The 21,820-nt window shown below is 53.0% G+C and overlaps 1 protein-coding gene and 1 long non-coding RNA gene across 5 annotated transcripts in view; one reads left to right on the top strand and one right to left on the bottom strand.

Annotated features, from left to right (window-relative positions):
* Window positions 1-21,587, top strand: part of IGDCC4 (immunoglobulin superfamily DCC subclass member 4) — a 41,997-nt gene extending 20,410 nt beyond the window's left edge. For 2 of the 4 annotated variants that reach the window (XM_016928378.3, XM_016928376.4), the window contains exons 4-20: window positions 540-676; window positions 2,082-2,222; window positions 6,026-6,181; window positions 6,853-7,266; window positions 7,758-7,922; window positions 8,469-8,606; window positions 9,488-9,658; window positions 10,649-10,885; window positions 11,038-11,139; window positions 12,681-12,864; window positions 13,605-13,735; window positions 14,041-14,211; window positions 14,433-14,570; window positions 16,378-16,483; window positions 16,991-17,219; window positions 17,935-18,096; window positions 18,631-21,587. In XM_016928378.3, coding sequence (XP_016783867.3) covers window positions 540-676; window positions 2,082-2,222; window positions 6,026-6,181; window positions 6,853-7,266; window positions 7,758-7,922; window positions 8,469-8,606; window positions 9,488-9,658; window positions 10,649-10,885; window positions 11,038-11,139; window positions 12,681-12,864; window positions 13,605-13,735; window positions 14,041-14,211; window positions 14,433-14,570; window positions 16,378-16,483; window positions 16,991-17,219; window positions 17,935-18,096; window positions 18,631-19,041 — 3,193 coding nt within the window. In that variant the 3' untranslated portion in view covers window positions 19,042-21,587. The remainder of the gene's footprint in view (window positions 1-539; window positions 677-2,081; window positions 2,223-6,025; window positions 6,182-6,852; window positions 7,267-7,757; window positions 7,923-8,468; window positions 8,607-9,487; window positions 9,659-10,648; window positions 10,886-11,037; window positions 11,140-12,680; window positions 12,865-13,604; window positions 13,736-14,040; window positions 14,212-14,432; window positions 14,571-16,377; window positions 16,484-16,990; window positions 17,220-17,934; window positions 18,097-18,630) is intronic. The other 2 variants (XM_016928379.4, XM_016928377.4) reach the window with 1 other exon arrangement.
* Window positions 17,213-18,042, bottom strand: LOC129137137 (uncharacterized). Its single transcript, XR_008539321.2, has 3 exons — window positions 17,911-18,042; window positions 17,672-17,797; window positions 17,213-17,518 (listed from the first exon to the last, which is right to left on the bottom strand). It is a non-coding gene; the product is annotated as an uncharacterized LOC129137137 (long non-coding RNA).
* Window positions 21,588-21,820: the final 233 nt, after the last annotated feature.

The following is a 21,820-nucleotide window of genomic DNA, read 5'->3' as shown; positions in this document are numbered from 1 at the left end:
ATATCACCAATTTGCCCTGGGCAGATGGTGTATGGGCAGGGCCACCATCGAGGCAGGAGTGCCTTCCTCCATTCCCTCATCCACATGGAGTGTTATTAAGCCTTCTGATTTTCACCAATGTAATAGGTGAAAATGGTGTCTTAGAGTTTTTGTTTGTTTGAGATGGAGTTTTGCTGTTGTCGCCCAGGCTGGAGTGCAATGGTGCAATCTTGGCTCACCACAACCTCCGCCTCCCGGGTTCAAGCGATTCTCCTGCCTCAGCCTCCGGAGTAGCTGGGATTACAGGCATGCACCACTACGCCCGGCTAATTTTGTATTTTTAGTAGAGACGGGGTTTCTCCATGTTGGTCAGGCTGGTCTCGAACTCCCGACCTCATGTGATTCGCCCGCCTCGCCTCCCAAAGTGCTGGGATTATAGGCGTGAGCCACTGTGCCCAGCCTGGTATCTTAGAGTTTTAATTTGCATTTATCTTACCATGAGCCACCCTCCCTGTGGCCCCCCTGCTCACCTCACAGTTGCCTGCTCCCCTCTTCCCAAGGCTCATCGTGCTTCCCAACGGCGTCCTTCAGATCCTGGATGTTCAGGAGAGTGATGCAGGCCCCTACCGCTGCGTGGCCACCAACTCAGCTCGCCAGCACTTCAGCCAGGAGGCCCTACTCAGTGTGGCCCACAGAGGTAAGGGGGCTGGCTGGGTGGGGAAACCTGGGGGTTTCTGGAACCAGCCACCTCAGAGCTGGGAGGGACCTCAAGGGGTCCAGGCCTTGCCTTCAAGTGGGTGATAAATGTTGGTCCCATTGACTGGTGAGGCGATGAAGCCCAGAGAGGGTACTGCCACCCAGCAAACCAGAGAAGAAAGAACTGGGCTGGAACACAAGACCCCAGACTCCAAGGGCAGGGCTCCTCTCTTCATGCAGAGCCTGTGTGCCCTCTGGTTGGATGCAGTGTCGAAGGCTGGGGACAGAGGTGGGGATGCGAGGCATCTGAGGCGGTGTCAGTGCCCGGAAGCCCTGCTCCCTGCCCCTTTCTCTCCTGCCCTTCTATAGTCGCTGAGGGGTCCAGGCACTGGGGGGTTCGTCCCTCTCTGCTTTCTGTGCCTTGCAAATCTGGCTACCTGTGGCCTAGTGCTCTTATCCTTTACTCGTTTCTTTGAAAAGCTCTTGCCCCAGTGTGATGGATTAGGAAGGGCACAGTCTTTGGGGTTGGAAAGACCTGGTTTGAATCCTGCCTTCTCTGCTCACCATCTGCATGACCCTGGGCTCCTTATCAAATGCCCAGCTCAGAGAGGCTCGAAGAGTCCTTGAGATAAGAATGGAAAGTGCCTGGCACCTGGCAGGTGCTCAACAGATCTCACTTCAAGCCTCCCCCAGGGGCACCTCCCTTGCTTCCCTTTGCCATGCATCCCTCCCACCTCCCACCCACTCTCTGCACTCCCACCCCGTCCCCATCCTGTTCCTTCTGGGCTTAGCTGGTAGGCTGCTCCCAGTCTGGTGTCGTCTTTCTTCTGTTCAAGGGGTATCTGCCTCCACCTGCTGGACAATCCAGATATTCACCACTCCACCCAGGGGGCCAGGGTCACACAAAGAACTTGGCAGGAAATCAGGGTTTAGGGAACTGCCGCACAGGCAGAAACTCAAGCCCACTGTCTGCCTTTTCCACTGGGAAATCCAAGGCCTTTTGGAGAAGGGATTTGCCAAAGGTCACCCAGTGCGTTAATGGCAGTGCTGGAACTAGAAACTATAACTGTTGACTCCAAGTCTGGTGCTTTGCCCATGACCCTGACAGTCCTCTGCCTAGATGGTGGGTTGCATTTGGGAGGGAAGAATGGAGGTAGGTGTGGGTCTGTCTAATCATTTCTCTGGTGCTGAGTTGAAGCCTAGGCAATTCTTCTGGCTCTAAAAGAAACAGCTCAGAGGTCCAGTCCCAGCCCTGCTGAATTTTATGGCTACGTCCCCCATCTGACAGATGGAATCATTGCTGCTGTCCCCGGTACCACCTCGCCAGGTTACTGTGAGACTCAGGTGAGGTATCGCATGGCAAATGCCTAATGGTAAGGCTGCCTGCTGGTCTGTCTTCTCGCCAGGGTCCCTGGCGTCCACCAGGGGGCAGGACGTGGTCATTGTGGCAGCCCCAGAGAACACCACAGTGGTGTCTGGCCAGAGTGTGGTGATGGAATGTGTGGCCTCAGCTGACCCCACCCCTTTTGTGTCCTGGGTCCGACAAGGTGAGTGGAGGGGGTGGGAGAAGGAGGGCATGGGAAGGGAGGGATGTGGCATCTCACATGCCCCTAAGTCAGGGGGATGTATGGGTGACGACCCAGTGGTCACCAACCTTCTGGTGTGGCACGAACTCCTTTCCCAGGGCTGGGTGTGGTGGTCAAGGTCGGAGCTGCGTGGGGAACTGGACAGACTTCCTTGTCACTCTGTGTAGCATGTGCTTTACAAAAGCACTTCCAAGCTGCCACTTACAGAATGGTTATTGCAGCCCTCCTGAGGCCAGGTGCTGAGCTAGGTTCTCCACCATAATTACATATTTCTGTTCCTCACAACGGTGTTACAAGTGAGTACTTGAGAGCTGGGAAGGTGCCACACAGCCAGTGAGTTAGGTGGAACCAGACCCCTCTGTTGGTCCGTGCAACTATAAGGCAAGCTCTGGGTCCACCCCAGCATATTGCTGCCTTTGTGTGACTGGCATCATACTGGGCACAGTGAACAAAACACAGAGAGGCAGGGACCCTGCCCTCTGAACTCATCGTCTAGTGAGGGAGAGAAAACACACATCTATGAAGAGAGGTCTGACAGTATCAGGCTACAAGTGAGAAGTGCCACTGAGTGACTGGAGATGCCATCAGGGTAACGCCAGTGCTGGGCCAAATTTCACTGTGCAGTCTCCTAAGCACTTTCACACCTGTTCTCCTGTCAGCCTCCAAGAGCCCTCTGGGGAGAGGAGGGGCCAGAACTATTATTCCCAGTGGGCAGATGAAGAAACTGAGGCTCAGAGAGGCAGTGGAAGAGCCGGGACCCAAGCTTTCAAGTCTGTTCTCTTTTTGGTACGCCAGTTCCTACAGTCCTATAAAAAGAAAGCAAGGGTTATTTTTGTTTCCATTTGTTGTTAAAAAGTGACTTGTCCCAAGTTGATGGCAGAAGTAAGTTTTAAATCCAGTTCTCTTTACCCCTTTCCCCAACTCATTCTATTACTCTATACATCTTTAAAAATATAAGTTTATATCTCATACTCAAAAGTGTATATCATGAATATATATAGTTTAAAGAAAATAAATTGAACAACTATTAATATGTACCCACCACTGAGCTGATAAAATAGAACAGTGCTGGCATTTTCGCACCTATCTGACCTGCACTGCCTCATTGGACCTGTGACACTTGCCTACTTAGGGGGCCAGCAGGACCCTTGTACTACTGGGATAAACTTGTGGTATCACCTAGAAGTTCTAATGTCAATATTTCTTAATTCCTGATTATGCATCAGGGTTACCCAGGGGACTTATTAAAACTGCAGACTCCTTTCTTCACCCCGGAGAGTCGTGATCCAGGAATCTTTTTTTTTTTTTTTTTTTTTTTTTTTTTGCCTGTCACCCAGGCTGGAGTGCAATGGTGCAATCACAGCTCACTGCAGCCTCCACCTTTTGCCGGCTCAGGTGATCTCCTACCTCAGCCTCCTGAGTAGCTGGGACTACAGGCATGTGCCGCTATGCCTGTATTTTTTTGTAGAGACAGGGTTTCTAGATGTTGCGCAGGCAGGTCTCAAACTCCTGGGCTTAAACAACCCACCCATTTTGGCCTCCCAAGGTGCTGGGATTACAGCCATGAGTCACTGCGCCCGGTGCTCCAAATGAAAGTGTGCTCTTCAGCTCTACTACCTAGGACTAGTTAGAAATGCAGAATCTGGGGCCCTGCCTCAGTCCTCTACATCTTAACAAGGTCCCCTGCTAATCTGTGATTCGTGTGCACAGTACGGATTTGAGAATTGCTGTCCCGGAGGATCCTGACACCTAGGAAGAGAAGGGCTGGAAAGGAGCTTCATTCCTGACCCCAAGCACTGCTTTCTTTCCAGAAACTTACTCCACTAAGTCAGGGAAGGGGCATGGGTTGTTTGTTTTTGATTTTGTTTTGTTTTGTTTTTTTGAGACAGAGTCTCGCTCTGTCGCCCGGGCTGGAGTGCAGTGGCGCGATCTCTGCTCACTGCAACTTCCGCCTCCCGGTTCAAGCGATTCTCCTGCCTCAGCTTCCCGAGTAGCTGGGACTACAGGCACCCGCCACCACGCCTGGCTAATGGTTTGTATTTTTAGTAGAGACTGGGTTTCACCGTGTTAGCCAGGATGGTCTCCATCTCCTGATCTCGTGATCCAACCTCGTGATCCGCCCGCCTTGGCCTTCCAAAGTGCTGGGATTACAGACAGGAGCCACCGCTCCCGGCCTGTTTTGTTTTCTTTCTCTCTCTTTTCTTTTCTTTTCTTTTTTTTTTTTTTTTTTTTTGAGACGGAGTTTTGCTCTGTTTCCCAGGCTGGAGTGCAGTGGTGTGATCTTGGCTTACTGCAACCTTCGCCTCCTGGGTTCAAGTGATTCTCCTGTCTCAGCTTCCTGAGTAGCTGGGATTACAGGCATGCACCACCACACTCGGCTAATTTTTGTGTTTTTAGTAGAGATGGGGTTTTGCCATGTTAGCCAGTCTGGTTTCGAACTCCTGACCTCAAGTGATCCACCCGCCTTGGCCTCCCAAAGTGCTGGGATTACAGGTGTGAGCCACTGTGTCCGGCTGTTTTGTTTTCTGACTGCAGATGTTGTACATGTTCACTGTAGAAAACTAGGAAAAAAATAGATGCAGAAAACACTCCACTACTCAGAAATAAAAATTGTTTATGTACCAGTATATCTTCTTTCAGGTTTTTCTATGCCTATGTACAGTTTTCTCCCTGAAATTGAGAACATCTGCCGCATTTACAGTTCCAAGTCCTATTTTCATTCAACAGTATACCATAAGCATTTCTCTATCTTTAAAACTTTTTCAAAAAATTGTAATGACTAATATTCCATACTTTAAATATAGCTATAATGTAATTCACCAGTTCCTGCTGTTGGATTTTTAAGTCCTTTCCAGTTATCCGCTGTTACAGTTAACACTGCAGTGATCTGCTCTGTTCACAAATACTTGCCTGTACTTCTGATCGTCTTCCTAGGACAGGTACACATAAATGGAATCCTTGGCTTCAAGGCCTAGGTGAAGCTCCTTTATGGCCCTTTCTCCAGCATTGCAATTTACTATTTTTAAAAATGTTCTCAAGTTGATGGGTGAAAATTAACATCTGTGTTTTAATATCTTTTTTTTTTTAATAGAGACGGGGTCTCACTATGTTGCCCAGGCTGGTCTTGAACTCCTGGTCTCAAGTGATCCTTCCACCTCAGCCTCCCAAAGTGCCAAGAGCACAGGCATGAGCCACCGTGCCCAGCCTAACATCTGTTTTGAAGTGCCTTTCTTTGATGACATGAAGTTGAACATTTTTGTGTTTCTTGGCTATTTGCATTGCTTCTCTAGATTTTCTGTTCATGTCTACAAGGCAAGGGCTTTTTAAATGGTTTTCATTTCACATTGAGATAAAACTTTGTGCGCATTCGAATCGTTGGCTTGGTCCGACCTTACCAGCCCTAGCTTCATCATAGTACTGGGCTGGGACCCCAGGGAAGGAGCATGTCCTTCTTGAGAGAAATGAATTCAGTAATGAAAACTGACCAGTGTGCTGAGCACCTATTATTAATATATGCCTGCACTGTGCCAGGGGTTCTGACATTCTTTCAATCCTCATGGAAACCCTGCCAGTTAAGGGCTAATTCCCCCTTACAGATGGAGACAGCCGGGCTCAGAGAGTCCCGGCAAGAGGAGGAAATGAGATTCGGACCAGGGACGGTTGTGTTTGCTTTATCCGGGTGCAGAGTGTTCCTGAGGTTCGGAGACTGAAGGGAAGGGCAGTCCCTAGCGTCCCCTCCAGCGCGTCTCCCTCTCCTTCCCCAGACGGGAAGCCCATCTCCACAGATGTCATCGTCCTGGGCCGCACCAACCTACTAATTGCCAGCGCGCAGCCCCGGCACTCCGGCGTCTATGTCTGCCGCGCCAACAAGCCCCGCACGCGCGACTTCGCCACTGCAGCCGCTGAGCTCCGTGTGCTGGGTGAGGCGGGCCGAAGGGCGGAGGGAGCGGGTTAGCTGGGGCTGGGGTGAATAGAGCAGGGGGAGGCGGACGGGTGGGTGTGCTGGGGGGACTCAGGCGCTCTCCTGGAGGACGAACTCAGGGAGGAGTCCCTAGTAAGGCGGAGGTGGGACGAGGGATGGGGACTTGGTAACTGGAGGACGGAGTGCGGGGCGTTGAGTCTGGGATGGAGCGAGAGGGGTGATTAGGGCCTGGAGCGGGTGATTAGCGGGGAGTTGGGACTGGGGTTATTGTGGGGATAGTGGAGTGATCTGAGTGGTACTAAGAAAACTGGGGGGCAGGGTAGATCTGGTAGGTGTGGGACATATCGGAGGGCAGGGAGGAAGGAGATGGGTAAATTTAGGGGTGGGGTTAGATCCGGGAGGAGCAATATTTAGGGGAGGCTGAGGAGGCCTGGGGACAGTTTTGGGAGAGAAAGAGAATGGTCGTTGTGGGGCTGGGGTAAATGGGGAGAAGAAAGGGTAGGTCTGCGCTGAGCCGGAGTAGTTTGGAAAGGGTGAATCAGGGAGAGGTTAAAGTGATTGGAAGGGGAGCGAGGGAGGGCGGTGGGGGGCAGGCTTGGGGTACTGGGGGGAGGGGCAGAGACCTTAGTTGCGGGATCCCGCGCTCAGCGTCGCCCCTCGCGCCCCTAGCGGCTCCCGCCATCACTCAGGCGCCCGAGGCGCTGTCGCGGACGCGGGCGAGCACAGCGCGCTTCGTGTGCCGCGCGTCGGGGGAGCCGCGGCCAGCGCTGCGCTGGCTGCACAACGGGGCGCCGCTGCGGCCCAACGGGCGCGTCAAGGTCCAGGGCGGCGGTGGCAGCCTGGTCATCACACAGATCGGCCTGCAGGACGCCGGCTACTACCAGTGCGTGGCTGAGAACAGCGCGGGAATGGCGTGCGCTGCCGCGTCGCTGGCCGTGGTGGTGCGCGAGGGGCTGCCCAGCGCCCCCACGCGGGTCACTGCTACGCCACTGAGCAGCTCCGCTGTGTTGGTGGCCTGGGAGCGGCCCGAGATGCACAGCGAGCAGATCATCGGCTTCTCTCTCCACTACCAGAAGGCACGGGGTACGTCGGCCTGGGGCGGGATGCACCAGCGCAGGCCCGGGCGGGGCGCAGCCAGAAGGGGTTCAGGTCGGATGACCGAAGGGTTGCCTGATGGGTACCTCTGCGGCAAGGATGGACTGGGGTAGGAGCCCATAGGAGAGACCCGCATAAGTATGGTAGGTATGGATTAGGCAACTGGCGCTGGAAGGGCCACTGCTTCCCTCAGTCATGTTTGTTGAGAGAGGAGGGAGAGGACGTTCCTGGAGCCACCTCCCATCCCAGTTAACTAACTGGAGAGGGGGGTCATTTCCAGAAAGCACTCCCTAACCAGTGGAGGAATTAATACACTGAGACAGGAAGCTGAGGGAGTTTATACACTCCAGCTCAGATTATCTGGGATGATTTAGCTATAAATAGACACCAGGACAATATGAAGGATTCCTATACAGACTCCAGCTAGCCAGCACGGGGGAGTGGCACTATGACAGTCCCCTTGTCCCCCGTGTCACCAGGCATGGACAATGTGGAATACCAGTTTGCAGTGAACAACGACACCACAGAACTACAGGTTCGGGACCTGGAACCCAACACAGATTATGAGTTCTACGTGGTGGCCTACTCCCACCTGGGAGCCAGCCGCACCTCCACCCCAGCACTGGTGCACACACTGGATGATGGTAGGGCCTCTGAACTCGCAGTGGGCAGCTTGGGGTAAAGAGAATTCCCTGGGGAGGGGAGCTCACCCTCTCTTTACTAATGTAAAGGCATTTTTACCTGCTCATATCATCTTTTGTGCCCTGTAAGAGAGTGGGCGGGGTTCTTCTCCTCAGTTCACAGTTGGGGAAACTGAGGCCCAGAAAATGAGAATGATTTGCCCAGGTCAGTAGTTCAGCTGGGACTCAAGCCCAGGTCTTGTGATGATTCCCTGTGTCATGCAGTTCTCCCTGACACCTATGTGCCATCCAGCTGGGGTAGGGGCCAGTGACATTAACCCATTAGACGTGGAAGATTGTGCTCCAAGACTTTTTCCAGCTTCAGGGTGGGAAAGATGTCCCCTCATCCTTCAGCTTGGGGCTCCCCTGAGAAGCTCCCTTTCCTCCCTCAGATCCTGGTCCTGGCCTACTTCTGACTTGCTGTGTGACCCAGGCAAGTCTCTGACCGCTCCCGAGCCTCACCTTCCACGTCGGTGGAGCAGAGCTCACGCTGATGTTCTTCTGTCTCAGTCCCCAGTGCAGCACCCCAGCTCTCCCTGTCCAGCCCCAACCCTTCGGACATCAGGGTGGCGTGGCTGCCCCTGCCCCCCAGCCTGAGCAATGGGCAGGTGGTGAAGTACAAGATAGAATACGGTTTGGGAAAGGAAGGTGAGTGGGGGTGGGTGGGCTGCAGGCATGTATGGGAATGATCAATGTGAAGAGCTGTCAGGGCTGCTGGAGACCTGAGCAGGGTACGGGAGTCGGAGGAAAGGAAGCAGAGTAGGGGTTGGGGAAGGGTGAACCTGAAAAACAGGGGTCTGGGCAGGAATGAAAAGGGAAGACAGAGGGGCCTAGCTTAAGGCAGAGGGAGGCCTGGGCTCTCACCCCAACCCCTCTACAGCTGCAGTGTGTACTTCTACTGAGTCCCTGCCTCAGTTTCCTTATCTGGGAAATGGGGGGCTGAGGTGGGAGGATCACTTGACCCCAGGAATTCAAGGCTGCAGGGAACTGTGATCGTGCCATTGTACTCCCATCTGGGTAACAGAGCAAAACTCTGTCTCAGAAAAAAATAAAAGGATAAAAAGTTAGGAAGAGGAAGGTAGCTGAGGGACCAGGGGAAGGGTGAGGAAGGAGGGAAAGGTGAGGAAGGAGGGAAGGGTGAGGAAGTGGCCATGGTGGCCCTCAGGGCTCTGGAAGCCAGGCGTTCTTGCTGGCCTTCGTGGTCAGCCCCTTGTGTCTGCATCCCGTGTGTGTGTGTGTGTTGGCAGGGGATGGTCATTGACAGCTCCTGGGGAAGTGGGGAAAGCCTGCCATCATTCTCCCTGCAGCTGAGCCCAGGCTGATGGCCTGCATCAGCCAGAGTTGGAGGCTCAAGCGTCAACCCTGGAGCCATAGAATCTGCCCAGGCACTGAGGGGTCAGTGCTGAGAACGCCTCAGGCTCCCATGGGCACGGAGGAACCAGGATGTGAGGCGGAAGAGCCGTGTAGGGGGGTTTAGGATCCTGTTCCTCAGGTGGCTACCCAGCAGCCCACCTTTTCTGTCCCTGCAGATCAGATTTTCTCTACTGAGGTGCGAGGAAATGAGACACAGCTTATGCTGAACTCGCTTCAGCCAAACAAGGTGTATCGAGTACGGATTTCGGCTGGTACAGCAGCCGGCTTCGGGGCCCCCTCCCAGTGGATGCATCACAGGACGCCCAGTATGCACAACCAGAGCCATGGTACGGGGTTAGAGGAGAGACAGGACAGTGTGTGTGTGACTGTGTGGGTGTGCGTGTGTCCTTGGGACCCAGCGCCCCACCCCCCGGCCCCGCCCTCCATTAGAGACCTTCCATGGCTCCCTCCGCTTGATGGGTGAGTGAGGCTCAGGTGCAGAGGTGAAGGGCTGGGATCTGGTGTCCCTTCGATTTGCTGTGTGACCTTGGACAAACCATTCTGAGGCTTCATTTACTGCCCAGGAATGGCATGAGGTTGAATAATGTATTGTAACTAAAGTGCTTAGTACATAAAAACTCATTGAATTGTAGCCGCTTCGAGGATGATGGTGATGATGATTGTTTTTGTTGAGAGGCCCAATAGAAGAGTGATTAAATGCTGACCAAACCGGGCTACATGCTCTCTATGCGACACTGGGTAAATTACTTAACTCTCTGAGCTTCAGTTTTCTTATCTGTAAAGCGAAGGTTGTAGTATTTTCACTATTTTAGAGGGTTGCAAGGATAAAGTTATAATACCTACACAAAGTGCATAGGACAGTGTTTGACACATTGTAAGCTCCTCACTCTCAAGTGGGTCTCCCTACTGTAATGGTGGCATCCCTCCTTCCTGGCCTCAGCAACCACCACCCCCACTGCCCCCAGTGTTTGATCCTTCAGAAGAGTTCACAGAGGCCGATTCTGTGCCAGGTGCTATTAGCCTACTCCAGAGGTGCTCCTTGCTGACCCCTTTGCAAATGCCCAGCGGACACCCCTGCATTCCCTGCACTCTGTGCTTGTAGAACAGTGAGTTCACCTCTAGACCGAGCCCAGGACTGGCACTTAGAGTGGTGGCTGAGTGGTGATGTGTTGGGAGAATGCTGGCAAAAGGCTCTCACTGAATGCCATCTTCCTGTCTCTTCCTCATGCCTCTTCCCTGTCTCCTATCCCTGGCCTCCTTCTCCTCATTCTGCATTCTGTTCCTTAATTTTCCCATCCTGCTCCTCTGCCCCCCAGTCCCTTTTGCCCCTGCAGAGTTGAAGGTGCAGGCAAAGATGGAGTCCCTGGTCGTGTCATGGCAGCCACCCCCTCACCCCACCCAGATCTCTGGCTACAAACTATATTGGCGGGAGGTGGGGGCTGAGGAGGAGGCCAATGGCGATCGCCCGCCAGGGGGCCGTGGAGACCAGGCTTGGGATGTGGGGCCTGTCCGGCTCAAGAAGAAAGTGAAGCAGTATGAGCTGACCCAGCTAGGTGAGGAGGGCTGGGGGGAGGGGGAGGGAGGGATGTAGCTTCAGTGGGGACTGGGCAAGTTGTGTGAAGAAGTTAGAGATGGGATGCTCTCTGTGGACGGGAGAGTGACCCCAGATGTCCCCCTAGCCATTAAGCCCTGTAACCTTCCCCAGTCCCTGGCCGGCTGTACGAGGTGAAGCTCGTGGCTTTCAACAAACATGAGGATGGCTATGCAGCAGTGTGGAAGGGCAAGACGGAGAAGGCGCCCGCACCAGGTGAGGGCGGTGGGGGAAGAAGGCGGGGAGGGCTCAGGTGAGGGCTCTGCTAGCCGCTTCCTCTTCTTTTCCTTTGGGCCAGCCTGGTGAGCAGGTACTTTAGTAGCCTCAGCTCATGCCCAAACCCATTCTCCTAGGATCAGGGGTCCTCTTTTAGCTCCAGAGAGCCTCTGTCATGGAGAGAAGCTTGTTTGTTCACTGTCTTAGGCCTGCCACCTTATTTTCATTACCCATGAATAGTGCTGATTTCCAAAGTTTAAACAGAGGGAAACCCTATGGTTGATCAGTAACTCCCGACCCCAAGTTTGACTGTCAAACAAGTTTTTTTAAAAACACATTTGTCTACATCACACTATCAGACTATCTCTCAAGGCTAAGAAGAGTGAGTATCCCTGTGTGACCTAACGGGAAACTGAGGCTCAGAGAGGAAAAGGAACTTGTCCAAGGTCACACAGAGCCTAGGCTAGAACCGGGACTCCTGGTTTCCAGGCAAAACTCTTTCCACTGCACTACACTGCCTTGTGGCCCTGCATTGGACACCTCAGTTGCCCATCATGACACTCCCTCACCCCTAACTTCCCAGCCACATGGTTTAGCAGAGGGAGTAATCAACCAGAAGCCATGAAGCTTGGGTTCTTTTTTTTTATTTTGAGACAGAGTCTCACTCTGTTGCCCAGGCTGGAGTGCAATGGTATGATCTCAGCTCACTGCAACCTCTGCCTCCTGGGTTCAAGCAATTCTTGTGCCTCGGCCTCTTGAGCAGCTGGGATTACAGGTGTGCACCACACCTGGCTAATTTTTGTATTTTTAGTAGAGACGGGGTTTCACTATGTTGGCCAGGCTGGTCTTGAACTCCCGACCTCAGGTGATCCACCCATCTTGGCCTCCCAACGTGCTGGGATTACAGGTGTGAGCCACCACACCCAGCTGAGTTCTAATTCCAGTTTGTTCATTTCTTCATTCAGCAAATATTTCGCTGAGTGTCTACTAAGTGCCAGCTGCTTTGGGAATTTAGTGGTGGACAACACAAATAAGGTTCTTGCTCTCTTGGGGTTTATTTTATGTTTCTAAAATAAACACTTATAAATATAGTGTTTATTGTATTTCAATTTCCTATCTATTTTTAAAATATTAAATAATTTAATCCTCATAACAACCCCATGAGGTAGGTACTATCATTAGACTAGTGAATGGAGACACAGAGAAGGTAAGTAATTTCTCCAAGGTCACACAGCTAGTAAGTGTCAGAGCTGGAATTTGAACCAAGGCAGCCTGGTTCCAGAGTCTGGTTCCATGGTTATTCATTGCTGTGATTTGCTGCCTCTCTCTTTATTACGTTCTTACAGACTAGTGTTCCACAGTCAAAAATCAAATTCTTGGAAGCGTCAATTGCCTTATCTGTGAAGTAGGAATGATGCCACTCAACTCACAGGATCAAAGGAGCGGGTCAAAGAAACAGCCTTGGGAACTGTAAACCACTATACATATTTAAGGATGAGTATCCTCCCTCCCTTCCTCACACTCTAGTTTTCACCTTTCAGACATGCCTATCCAGAGGGGACCACCCCTGCCTCCAGCCCATGTCCATGCGGAATCAAACAGCTCCACATCCATCTGGCTTCGGTGGAAAAAGCCAGATTTCACCACAGTCAAGATTGTCAACTACACTGTGCGCTTCAGCCCCTGGGGGCTCAGGAATGCCTCCCTGGTCACCTATTACACCAGGTGGGGACTAATGCCTTTACTAATGTAAAGAAGGGAGGAAGAGCAGGTGGGGGGTGGTGGTGGGAAGGCAGCAGGTGGTGATCCGGGAAGGGCCCCTGGGATTCAGGAACATGTCATGGCTCACCTGTTATGCTGAGGCCACACAGAGGGGCTGCACAGGGTCCACGTCCTTGCCTGCTGACCAGATGGTAGCAAGGAGGCCATCCAATCCCGTCCCCTCACAACAGAGCCTTGTTCTCAAACTCCAGAGAATGTGACACAGGACAGACCTGTTTCTCCAACCTCAGAGGGCTCCCAGTCTGATGGTGAAGAGAACCCCACCCCTGTCCTCAGAGCTGCTCCCTCTACCCTGTTAGATGGGGAGACAGAGCCTGAGGAGCCTGAGGTTTGGCAGAGGAAAGTCGCATAAAAAGCAACCGATATATACAACTGCCATGAAGGCAAAATTAAGCCAAAGAAAAGATGCATCGGAGATGATTCCATAGGTGGAGAATAACTTGGATTAATCCAGGAAGGTTTCCTGGAGGAAGGGGTCTGGTTTCGAGATTGGACTTGGAGCAGCATACATCCAGACTTCTCTGTAGGTCCCTGGGTGGTGGTAGTCGCCTCCAGGCCAGGGAGCAGCTTCCCTTCCCAGGGTAGAGCCTGGGGCTGGGGCTGACTGCAGGGGAGTAGATTTGGAGGGGTCTGCCCTGCTGGGAGAGTGTGCCTGAGAGCACTAGTCACATTTCTTGCCTTAGCAGTTCTGGAGAAGACATCCTCATTGGCGGCTTGAAGCCATTCACCAAATACGAGTTTGCAGTGCAGTCTCACGGCGTGGACATGGATGGGCCTTTCGGCTCTGTGGTGGAGCGCTCCACCCTGCCTGACCGTGAGTGGCTCCCAGCCCCTTGCCACCAACCCATCTTTTGCCCAACTCCTTCTTGCCCCAGCAGCAAGAAACATACCTCAGAACCCCAAGGTTTGGGCAGAGCTGGGGGCAGAAGAGTTTCTGGGAGGGGAGGAATGTTAAGTCCCTCCAACCACACATACTGTTTTCTAGAATTCCCCAGCTAGAAACCAGACCTCATCTTTGCTTTGTGGCTTGTTCCATGAAGGAGGAAGAAGGGAGGTCATATCATCATGCTCTGTCCCCCAGCTCTGACATCTCTCCCCATCTCCTCTCCTGCACCCCAGGGCCCTCCACACCCCCATCCGACCTGCGACTGAGCCCCCTGACACCGTCCACGGTTAGGCTGCACTGGTGCCCCCCCACAGAGCCCAACGGGGAGATCGTGGAGTATCTGATCCTGTACAGCAGCAACCACACGCAGCCTGAGCACCAGTGGACCTTGCTCACCACGCAGGGTGAGGGCTCCTGCCCCAGGGCCTCTGCGCAAGAGCTTCCCAGCCTCTCCCGCTTCCAGCAGTGAGAACAGTGCTGGGGTTTGTTCCAGGGGCTACTGGGAGAAGCAGGCAGAAGCTGCTGCCTAAGTGGAGAGCAGACTCTCCCAGTCCCCTCCCTGCCCACCTCTGCATCCACCCACCCCATCCACCATCCCTGCTCTCCCTGCCTCCCTCACCCCCAGGAAACATCTTCAGTGCTGAGGTCCATGGCCTGGAGAGCGACACTCGGTACTTCTTCAAGATGGGGGCGCGCACAGAGGTGGGACCTGGGCCTTTCTCCCGCCTGCAGGATGTGATCACGCTCCAGGAGAAGCTGTCAGGTATGAGCACAGGGCAGCCCAGGTTTCCCAGAAGCCCCTGGATTGACTTCCAAGCCCCTGCCTGTGGACACAACTACAATTTCATTGTTTTGCACAGCCGTCCTCCAGGTTTGGTGGGGGCAGAGCAAATGTGAAGGGGAAATAGGTGTGGTTCAGTGATAACTTGATTCAGAGGCCAGGTTCGCGGGGGACTGGCTTTTTTTTTTTTTTTTTTTTTCTGAGATGGAGTTTCACTCTTGTTGCCCAGGCTAGAGTGCAATGGCGTGATCTTGGCTCACTGCAACCTCCGCCTCCCAGGTTCAAGCGATTCTCCTGCCTCAGCCTCCCAAATAGCTGGGATTACAGGCACACACCACCATGCCCGGCTAATTTTTGTATTTTTAGTAGAGACAGGATTTCACCATGTTGGCCAGGCTGGTCTCAAACTCCTGACCTCGTGATCCGCCTACCTTGGCCCCCTAAAGTGCTGGGATTACAGGCGTGAGCCACCATGCCCAGCCAATTATTGTATTTTTTAGTAAAGACGGGTTTTCACCACATTGGCCAGGCTGGTCTCAAACTCCTTACCTCAGGTGATCCACCCACCTCGTCCTCCCAAAGTGCTGGGATTACAGGTGTGAGCCACTGCATCCAGCTGGGACTGGCTTTAGAGACCAGTTTCTTTGGGAAATTGCTTTGATTGGAGGATTAACTGGGTGAGGTGATGAGCTTTATGGGGTGGAGGTGGACAGCAGGACTGGCTACGTAATTTCCAGGGCCCAGTGCAAAATGAAAAGGTGCTATCCCTTATTTTAAAAATTAGAGGTCGGACGGCCGGGCGCGGTGGCTTATGCCTGTAATCCCAGCACTTTGGGAGGCCAAGGTGCGGGCGGATCATGATGTCAGGAGATCGAGACCATCCTGGCTAACACGGTGAAACTCTGTCTCTACTAAAAATACAAAAAAAAGTTAGCTGGGCGTGGTGGTGGATGCCTGTAGTCCCAGCTACTCAGGAGGCTGAGGCAGCAGAATGGCGTGAACCCGGGAGGAGGAGCTTGCAGTGAGCCGAGATCATGCCACTGCACTCCAGCCTGGGCAACAGAGCGAGACTCCGTCTCAAAAACAAAAACAAAAACAAAAAAAGCTAGAGGTCGGGCATGGTGGCTTGTGCTTGTAATCCGAAGTGCTTATGCACTTTGGAAGGCTGAGATGAGAGGATCACTTGAGGCCAGGAGTTGGAGACCAGCCTGGACAACATAGTGAGACCCTGTCTCCACAAAAAATTCAAAAATTATCTGGGAGTGGTAGCTCATGCCTGTGGTCACAGCTGCTTGGGAGGCTGAGGTGGGAGGATCACTTGAGTCCAGGAGGTTGATGCTACAGCGAGCCGTGTTCATGCCACTGCACTCCGGCCTGGGTGACAGAGCAAGACCCTGTCTCAAAAGAAAAAAAATTAGAATTTTAAGGTGGTGACAGCAGAGCATTAACTCAAGCGTGGGGTCCATCCAAGCATGGGGTCTGCGCACCTGCACATGTTGCACACCCATGCAACAGCCCTGGGAGCAGGCAACGCGTGCTTCACCAAAGGCCAGTTTGAGGCAGAGAGACCATAACTTCTGGGTGTGTTTTAGGGAGGACAGTCAGAGGGAGAGGTAGTAGTAGTTTCTGTGAGGCTCAGGGCCCTCCTGTCCTTGTATCAGAAGATTGTGAGCATCTGAAGGGTGAGGGTCCGGCTGGTGTCTCCTGAGAAAGCCATGGATAGTCCTGATCTATGCCCTGTGCCCTTCTTCTGTCCTGACCTGCTCTGTGCCTCTCTCTCCCCCACCAGACTCGCTGGACATGCACTCAGTCACGGGCATCATCGTGGGTGTCTGCCTGGGCCTCCTCTGCCTCCTGGCCTGCATGTGTGCTGGCCTGCGCCGCAGCGCCCACAGGTGAGCAGGGGAGCCAGTCTGACTTCAGGGAAGGGAGACTTCCAGGAAGGGAGACTTCCAGGAAGGGCTGCAGAATGGGCCATCAGGGAAAGTGGCCATGACTTGCCCTTGGCACTCCCAGGAGCCCCGTTAAAGTCAGGACTCTGGGATGAAGGAATCAGGGATGATGTCCTCCTGAGAATGGGGAGTGGACTTAGGGGAGCCCCAGCCTACCCTCCTCAGCAAGCCCAACAGAACTGCCTCACTCCCACTTCCTCTGTAGCTGCCAGCATCTTGGAAAGAGGGGCCCCAAGTCTCCAGATGCCTGCAGCCAAGGGAAGAAGAGCCCTGTTTACAGCATCAGACTGTTTTGAACAATAGCAGTTTTTCTTACTCATTGCACAGACCAGGAAAGCAAATCCCAGAGATGGGCAGGAGCCTCCCCAGAGACATAGGCTGGACCAGATCCCAGCCCCGCCCGACCCCTTACTCTGACCGCTATGCCTTGTTTTCCGTCTTCCCTTCCAGGGAATCCCTCCCAGGCCTGTCCTCCACCGCCACCCCCGGGAATCCCGCGCTGTACTCCAGAGCTCGGCTTGGCCCCCCTAGCCCCCCAGCTGCCCATGAATTGGAGTCCCTTGTGCACCCCCATCCCCAGGACTGGTCCCCGCCACCCTCAGACGTGGAGGACAGGGCTGAAGTGCACAGCCTTATGGGTGGCGGTGTTTCTGAAGGCCGGAGTCACTCCAAAAGAAAGGTAAGTCAGAGCCCCACATTGCGGCTCATTTCTAAATAGGACACCAGGGGGCGACAGAGCACAACGCGTGGCTATGCGAGCATGGCTCTACCTCCTCTTCGGAGCCGGCTGCGGACGCTAGGGCCTCTCTCCCTCCTCCACGGAATGGTTGGCTGTCAGGGAAGCACATGGGCCTCCATATCCCGGCGGAATAGGTCAGCTTGGTTCTCACGAAGGAAAGGGCCTCCCAGCAGGTGACCTAGGGTAGCCAGAATACCCAGCTCCCTCCTCATCCCTGGAGCTGGGGAGACCTCTGAGACCTAGACATCCCCGTGTGGGGAGAAGAGGCCAGTCGGCTTGGCTGTGGCCAAGTGGGACTGGGACCAGGATAAGGTGAGGCCTTCGCTGGGCTGGTCCCTTTCATGCTGGCAGGGGTGGCACATCCCACCCAACTCCGACCCGTCCTCCCTCACCCTCTCCCCGCCTGGCTCGGACACCGCGGGCTTTGCAGAGCGTCTGGTGTTCCGCTCCTCTGCAGGAGGACTCATCCTCAGATTACCCCGCTGACTCTGAGCCCTTTCGATGCTCCTCCCCTGAGCCTTGGAGAGGGAGAGAGCAGCGGGTGACAGTCTGGACCCTGCTCCCCCGCGGCCCATCCCAATTCCCTCCCCCGGGCTTCCCTCCCCCAGCCAATCCTGGTCGTGCCCCTTACTGTCCCCTTCTTTCCCCCGTGCAGATCTCCTGGGCTCAACCAAGCGGGCTGAGCTGGGCTGGTTCCTGGGCAGGCTGTGAGCTGCCCCAGGCAGGCCCCCGGCCGGCTCTGACCCGGGCCCTGCTGCCCCCTGCTGGAACTGGGCAGACGCTGTTGCTGCAGGCTCTGGTGTACGACGCCATAAAGGTCAGCGTCCTGGAAGGAAGGGGCAGGAAAGGAGGAAAGGGTCTCTGTGCTTGTGAAGAGGAAGTAATGAGTTCTCTGGAGACCCCTGGGTGGTAACTTCCCTGGGGATAGAAGTCTAGCCAGGAGACCCCTGGAGCCTCCAAAGGTTGAGTAGGTGGAGGGCAGGCCAGTTTGCAGGAACCTGTTTCAACCTGGGTTGAAAACAGCCCCTCCTCTACCCAGACCTAAGTGGGCCACAGCAGTTCCGTGGATCTGAGGGTGTGGCTGGCCTGAGTACGCTCAGCCCTTCCTCCTGTCCCCAGAGGCCCTGACTGAGTCTGGTACTCCTGAAACTCCTGGATGAGGGCAAATGGGAAGTATTCCATCATTCCCTGCCTTTGTATAGGTTCGAACAGTTCCTGTGTATCCTTCACCGACTCCCATGTGATACTTACTCTGATGGAGGGTCAGACTTTCTGCCCCACGTACGCTGGTCATTCTGATGATTACTCTCAGTAATGGTCACTTTGTCTTTGTGTTCTCTGCTCTGATCAGGGCAATGGGAGGAAGAAGTCACCCCCAGCCTGCAGGAACCAGGTGGAGGCCGAAGTCATTGTCCACTCTGACTTTAGTGCATCTAACGGGAACCCTGACCTCCATCTCCAAGACCTGGAGCCTGAGGACCCCCTGCCTCCGGAGGCTCCTGATCTCATCTCGGGTGTTGGGGATCCAGGGCAGGGGGCAGCCTGGCTGGACAGGGAGTTGGGAGGGTGTAAGCTGGCAGCCCCCGGGCCAGACAGACTTACCTGCTTGCCAGAGGCAGCCAGTGCTTCCTGCTCCTACCCGGACCTCCAGCCAGGCGAGGTGCTAGAGGAGACCCCTGGAGACAGCTGCCAGCTCAAATCCCCCTGCCCTCTAGGAGCCAGCCCAGGCCTGCCCAGATCCCCGGTGTCCTCCTCTGCCTAGCTCTTCCCAGAGGGTGTGGTTTGGGGCAGGCAGGTATGGATCACATAGGATGCGACACCTGTGGCCGTGTATGTCCACATGTGTGCCTGTAGATACATCATCAAGCCCTTTGGAGCTTCCTAAGGTGCTTTGGCTGAGGGGAGAGGAAAACATGGATTATTCACTCCCCCCATACTCTTTGTGATACACATGTGACATGTGAAAGTCATACGAGACATAGCTACATGTGATGTGCACATGTGTGAAGTGCATGTATGCGTACTGGTTGTTGAGCTGGGAAACCGTGGCCCAGGCAGTGGTCACTACAGCCTGATTGGTCCTCCAGGTCAGAACGGTGCCCCACAGTGGTCAGTCCCCAGCCCTGTGGGCCCCCACCTCCATCGCCCAGCCTTTTATTACACACTCTGAGAGTGTCTCCAATGCCTGTCTGACAAAGACAGTCCCAGCCCATTCTCCTGTCTGGCTGGGTTGGGTGCAAGCAGGCTCCGAATGCCTGGCATTTCACCTGCATCACCTCCCAGCTCCTTATTGCCCAAATAGAGAGGATGGCCCTGGCTCCCCTCCGAGCAACTCTGCATTTAATTTTGTAATCTGGGAAGTGCCTGGTTTTGAAAATCCGCTTTCTCTCACTCTTCCCCTCCTTCCTTGCCCCTGGCTGCTCTAGTGTTCTGTCTCCCAGTCACCTCGCTCTCCCAGCACCAGTGCCCTTCTCCTGCTCCCAGATACTCTTTCCTTTCCCCTCTCCTGTTTTCCTTCCTCTGCTATCTCTCACACCTCTCCCAGACTATGTCATCTTGTTCTCCTGCCTGGGTTCAAACTCTGCCTCCTTCTCTAACAACGTGACTACCTCATGTCTGCTTCAAGGCCCCCGTGCCCTTCCTGTATCCGCGGCTGCCGTGCACTCGCCTGCCATCCTCCTGCCTCCTCTTCACTCAGTGCTTCTGCTTGCCCTGCCCCAGGCAGCCCGCCCACGCCCAGTGCGGGTGTGGAGAAGATCTTCTGGCTTCCCTGCATCTTGCCTTTGGGATTGGGATCCAAGGGTTCTCCATGGATGGATCCAAGTCATAGAGGGGAATGTTTGAGACAGGGAAGGGGACTGTGATCCAGAGGCTCAGAATAAAAAGATGCCCTCCCTTCTATGCAGGGGGGCAAGTTTACTGGATGGAGATGATTTGGGCCTTTCTTCCAGAAGAAGCTAAAGGAAGAGAAGGGGAGTGAGAGTTCAGGGAGGCCCTTCCCACCCTGTGAGGCTTGACTTGATCTGGATTGGGGATGACAGGAATCTCACCCTCTGGGGTGCTGGCAAGGAGGTCTTTGCACAGGAAAAGGGGTAGCTCATTTCAGTTTGTTTTTTCTTTAAATTGAATCCTCAAGTCATTTTCTGTTCACCTGCCGCACAGGGACAAGCTTGACTTCTATTTTCTGTGTAGTGAAAACAATGTCATTTATTTGGTTTTTCACCTCAGCCCTCTCATAGGAGCATAGAATGTTAGGGTCTTTACTCCCTAATGATGTCTGATTGGCACATCAAGAGTTAACTCTGCCTTCTGGGCCAAATTCGAAATAACCAGTCCATTTTTCCTTTTTTTTTTTTTTTTTTTTTTAAATGGTGGAATGTCTCTCAGCACAGTTGCGGCTTCCTCAAACCCTGAAAGCATCTGTGTTTATTATACTCGGGTGTCACTCACTGTTGATGTCTGCACCTACGTTTCCACCTCCTCCCCCTCCTTCAGCCAGCCTATGATAACACTAAAGATTATTAATGTTGGTTTTGTATCTCGTTAAAGACAGAATTGTCACTTGTAGTATTTCTGTAGCATTCAGCGCTGCTGTGGCTAACACCACTGTGTATGTTTCATCATTGCTCTGAAGGTCAAAAGCCTCATTTTATTTTGCTGGTTTGATTTTTTTTTTTAAAGAAGAAAAAAAAACTGCCCTGAATTAAATGGCTGTTTTAACAGTAGGCTCTTAGCATTATACCACATAGTCATTTTTCATGTTCTTGTTTAACAGGCACTGAGGTTCTGGTTTAAATTAAATAGCTGCAAATGAGACAATTTATAACCCATTAGGTTGGGTGGAAAATTGTTTCTCAAAAGCAAATAAGTAATAAATCTGGTATCTGCCTATAACTCACAGTTGATAAGAAAGTGGCCATTTCTCACTAGCATTATATATGATTTGGGCTCTGGGTAATTTGGAAGTGTTAGGTTTGTGTCTTTGTAGCAGTATTTTTATTAGAAAAGAATCTATTGGCCTTTTACAGGGTATTAATCCCTTTGTCACCTACCATTGATGCCTTAAGTTTTCTGAGTCTCAATTAAAAATCTTCCTTTTCTTGATGCATGACAAGTGTAATCAGTACTTGCTCATTTATTTGTCTGTATTTAGTTTATGCTGTACTATTTAATTATCCTTCCAGCGTTTTTTTTTTCTCCTTACAAATATGATACTCTTTAGTGTTAAGCTAAGGCATTGATTCATGTATCTGTCCTTATAATGAATTAATAAACTATTTTCCAGAAATGTGGAATTCTCTTTTGGAACCATTGACTATGACTAGACTTTCCTCAGCCTTTGTGCCCTAGGGATTTTATTTCTTACTGTGATGGGAAATGATGTTGTTGTTGTTTTTGAGATGGGATCTCTCTCTGTCGCCCAGGCTGGAGTGCAGTGGCACAATCACAGCTCACTGCAGACTCAACTTCCTGGGTTCAAGCAGTCTTGTCACTGTAGCCTCCCTAGTAGCTGGGACTACAGGCACATGCCACCATGCCTG

The sequence above is a fragment of the Pan troglodytes genome, chromosome 16 (assembly GCF_028858775.2).
Source record: "Pan troglodytes isolate AG18354 chromosome 16, NHGRI_mPanTro3-v2.0_pri, whole genome shotgun sequence".
Taxonomy (NCBI): domain Eukaryota; kingdom Metazoa; phylum Chordata; class Mammalia; order Primates; family Hominidae; genus Pan; species Pan troglodytes.
Note: the sequence above shows the minus strand (reverse complement) of the source record. Positions and strands in the feature narration are given on the sequence as shown.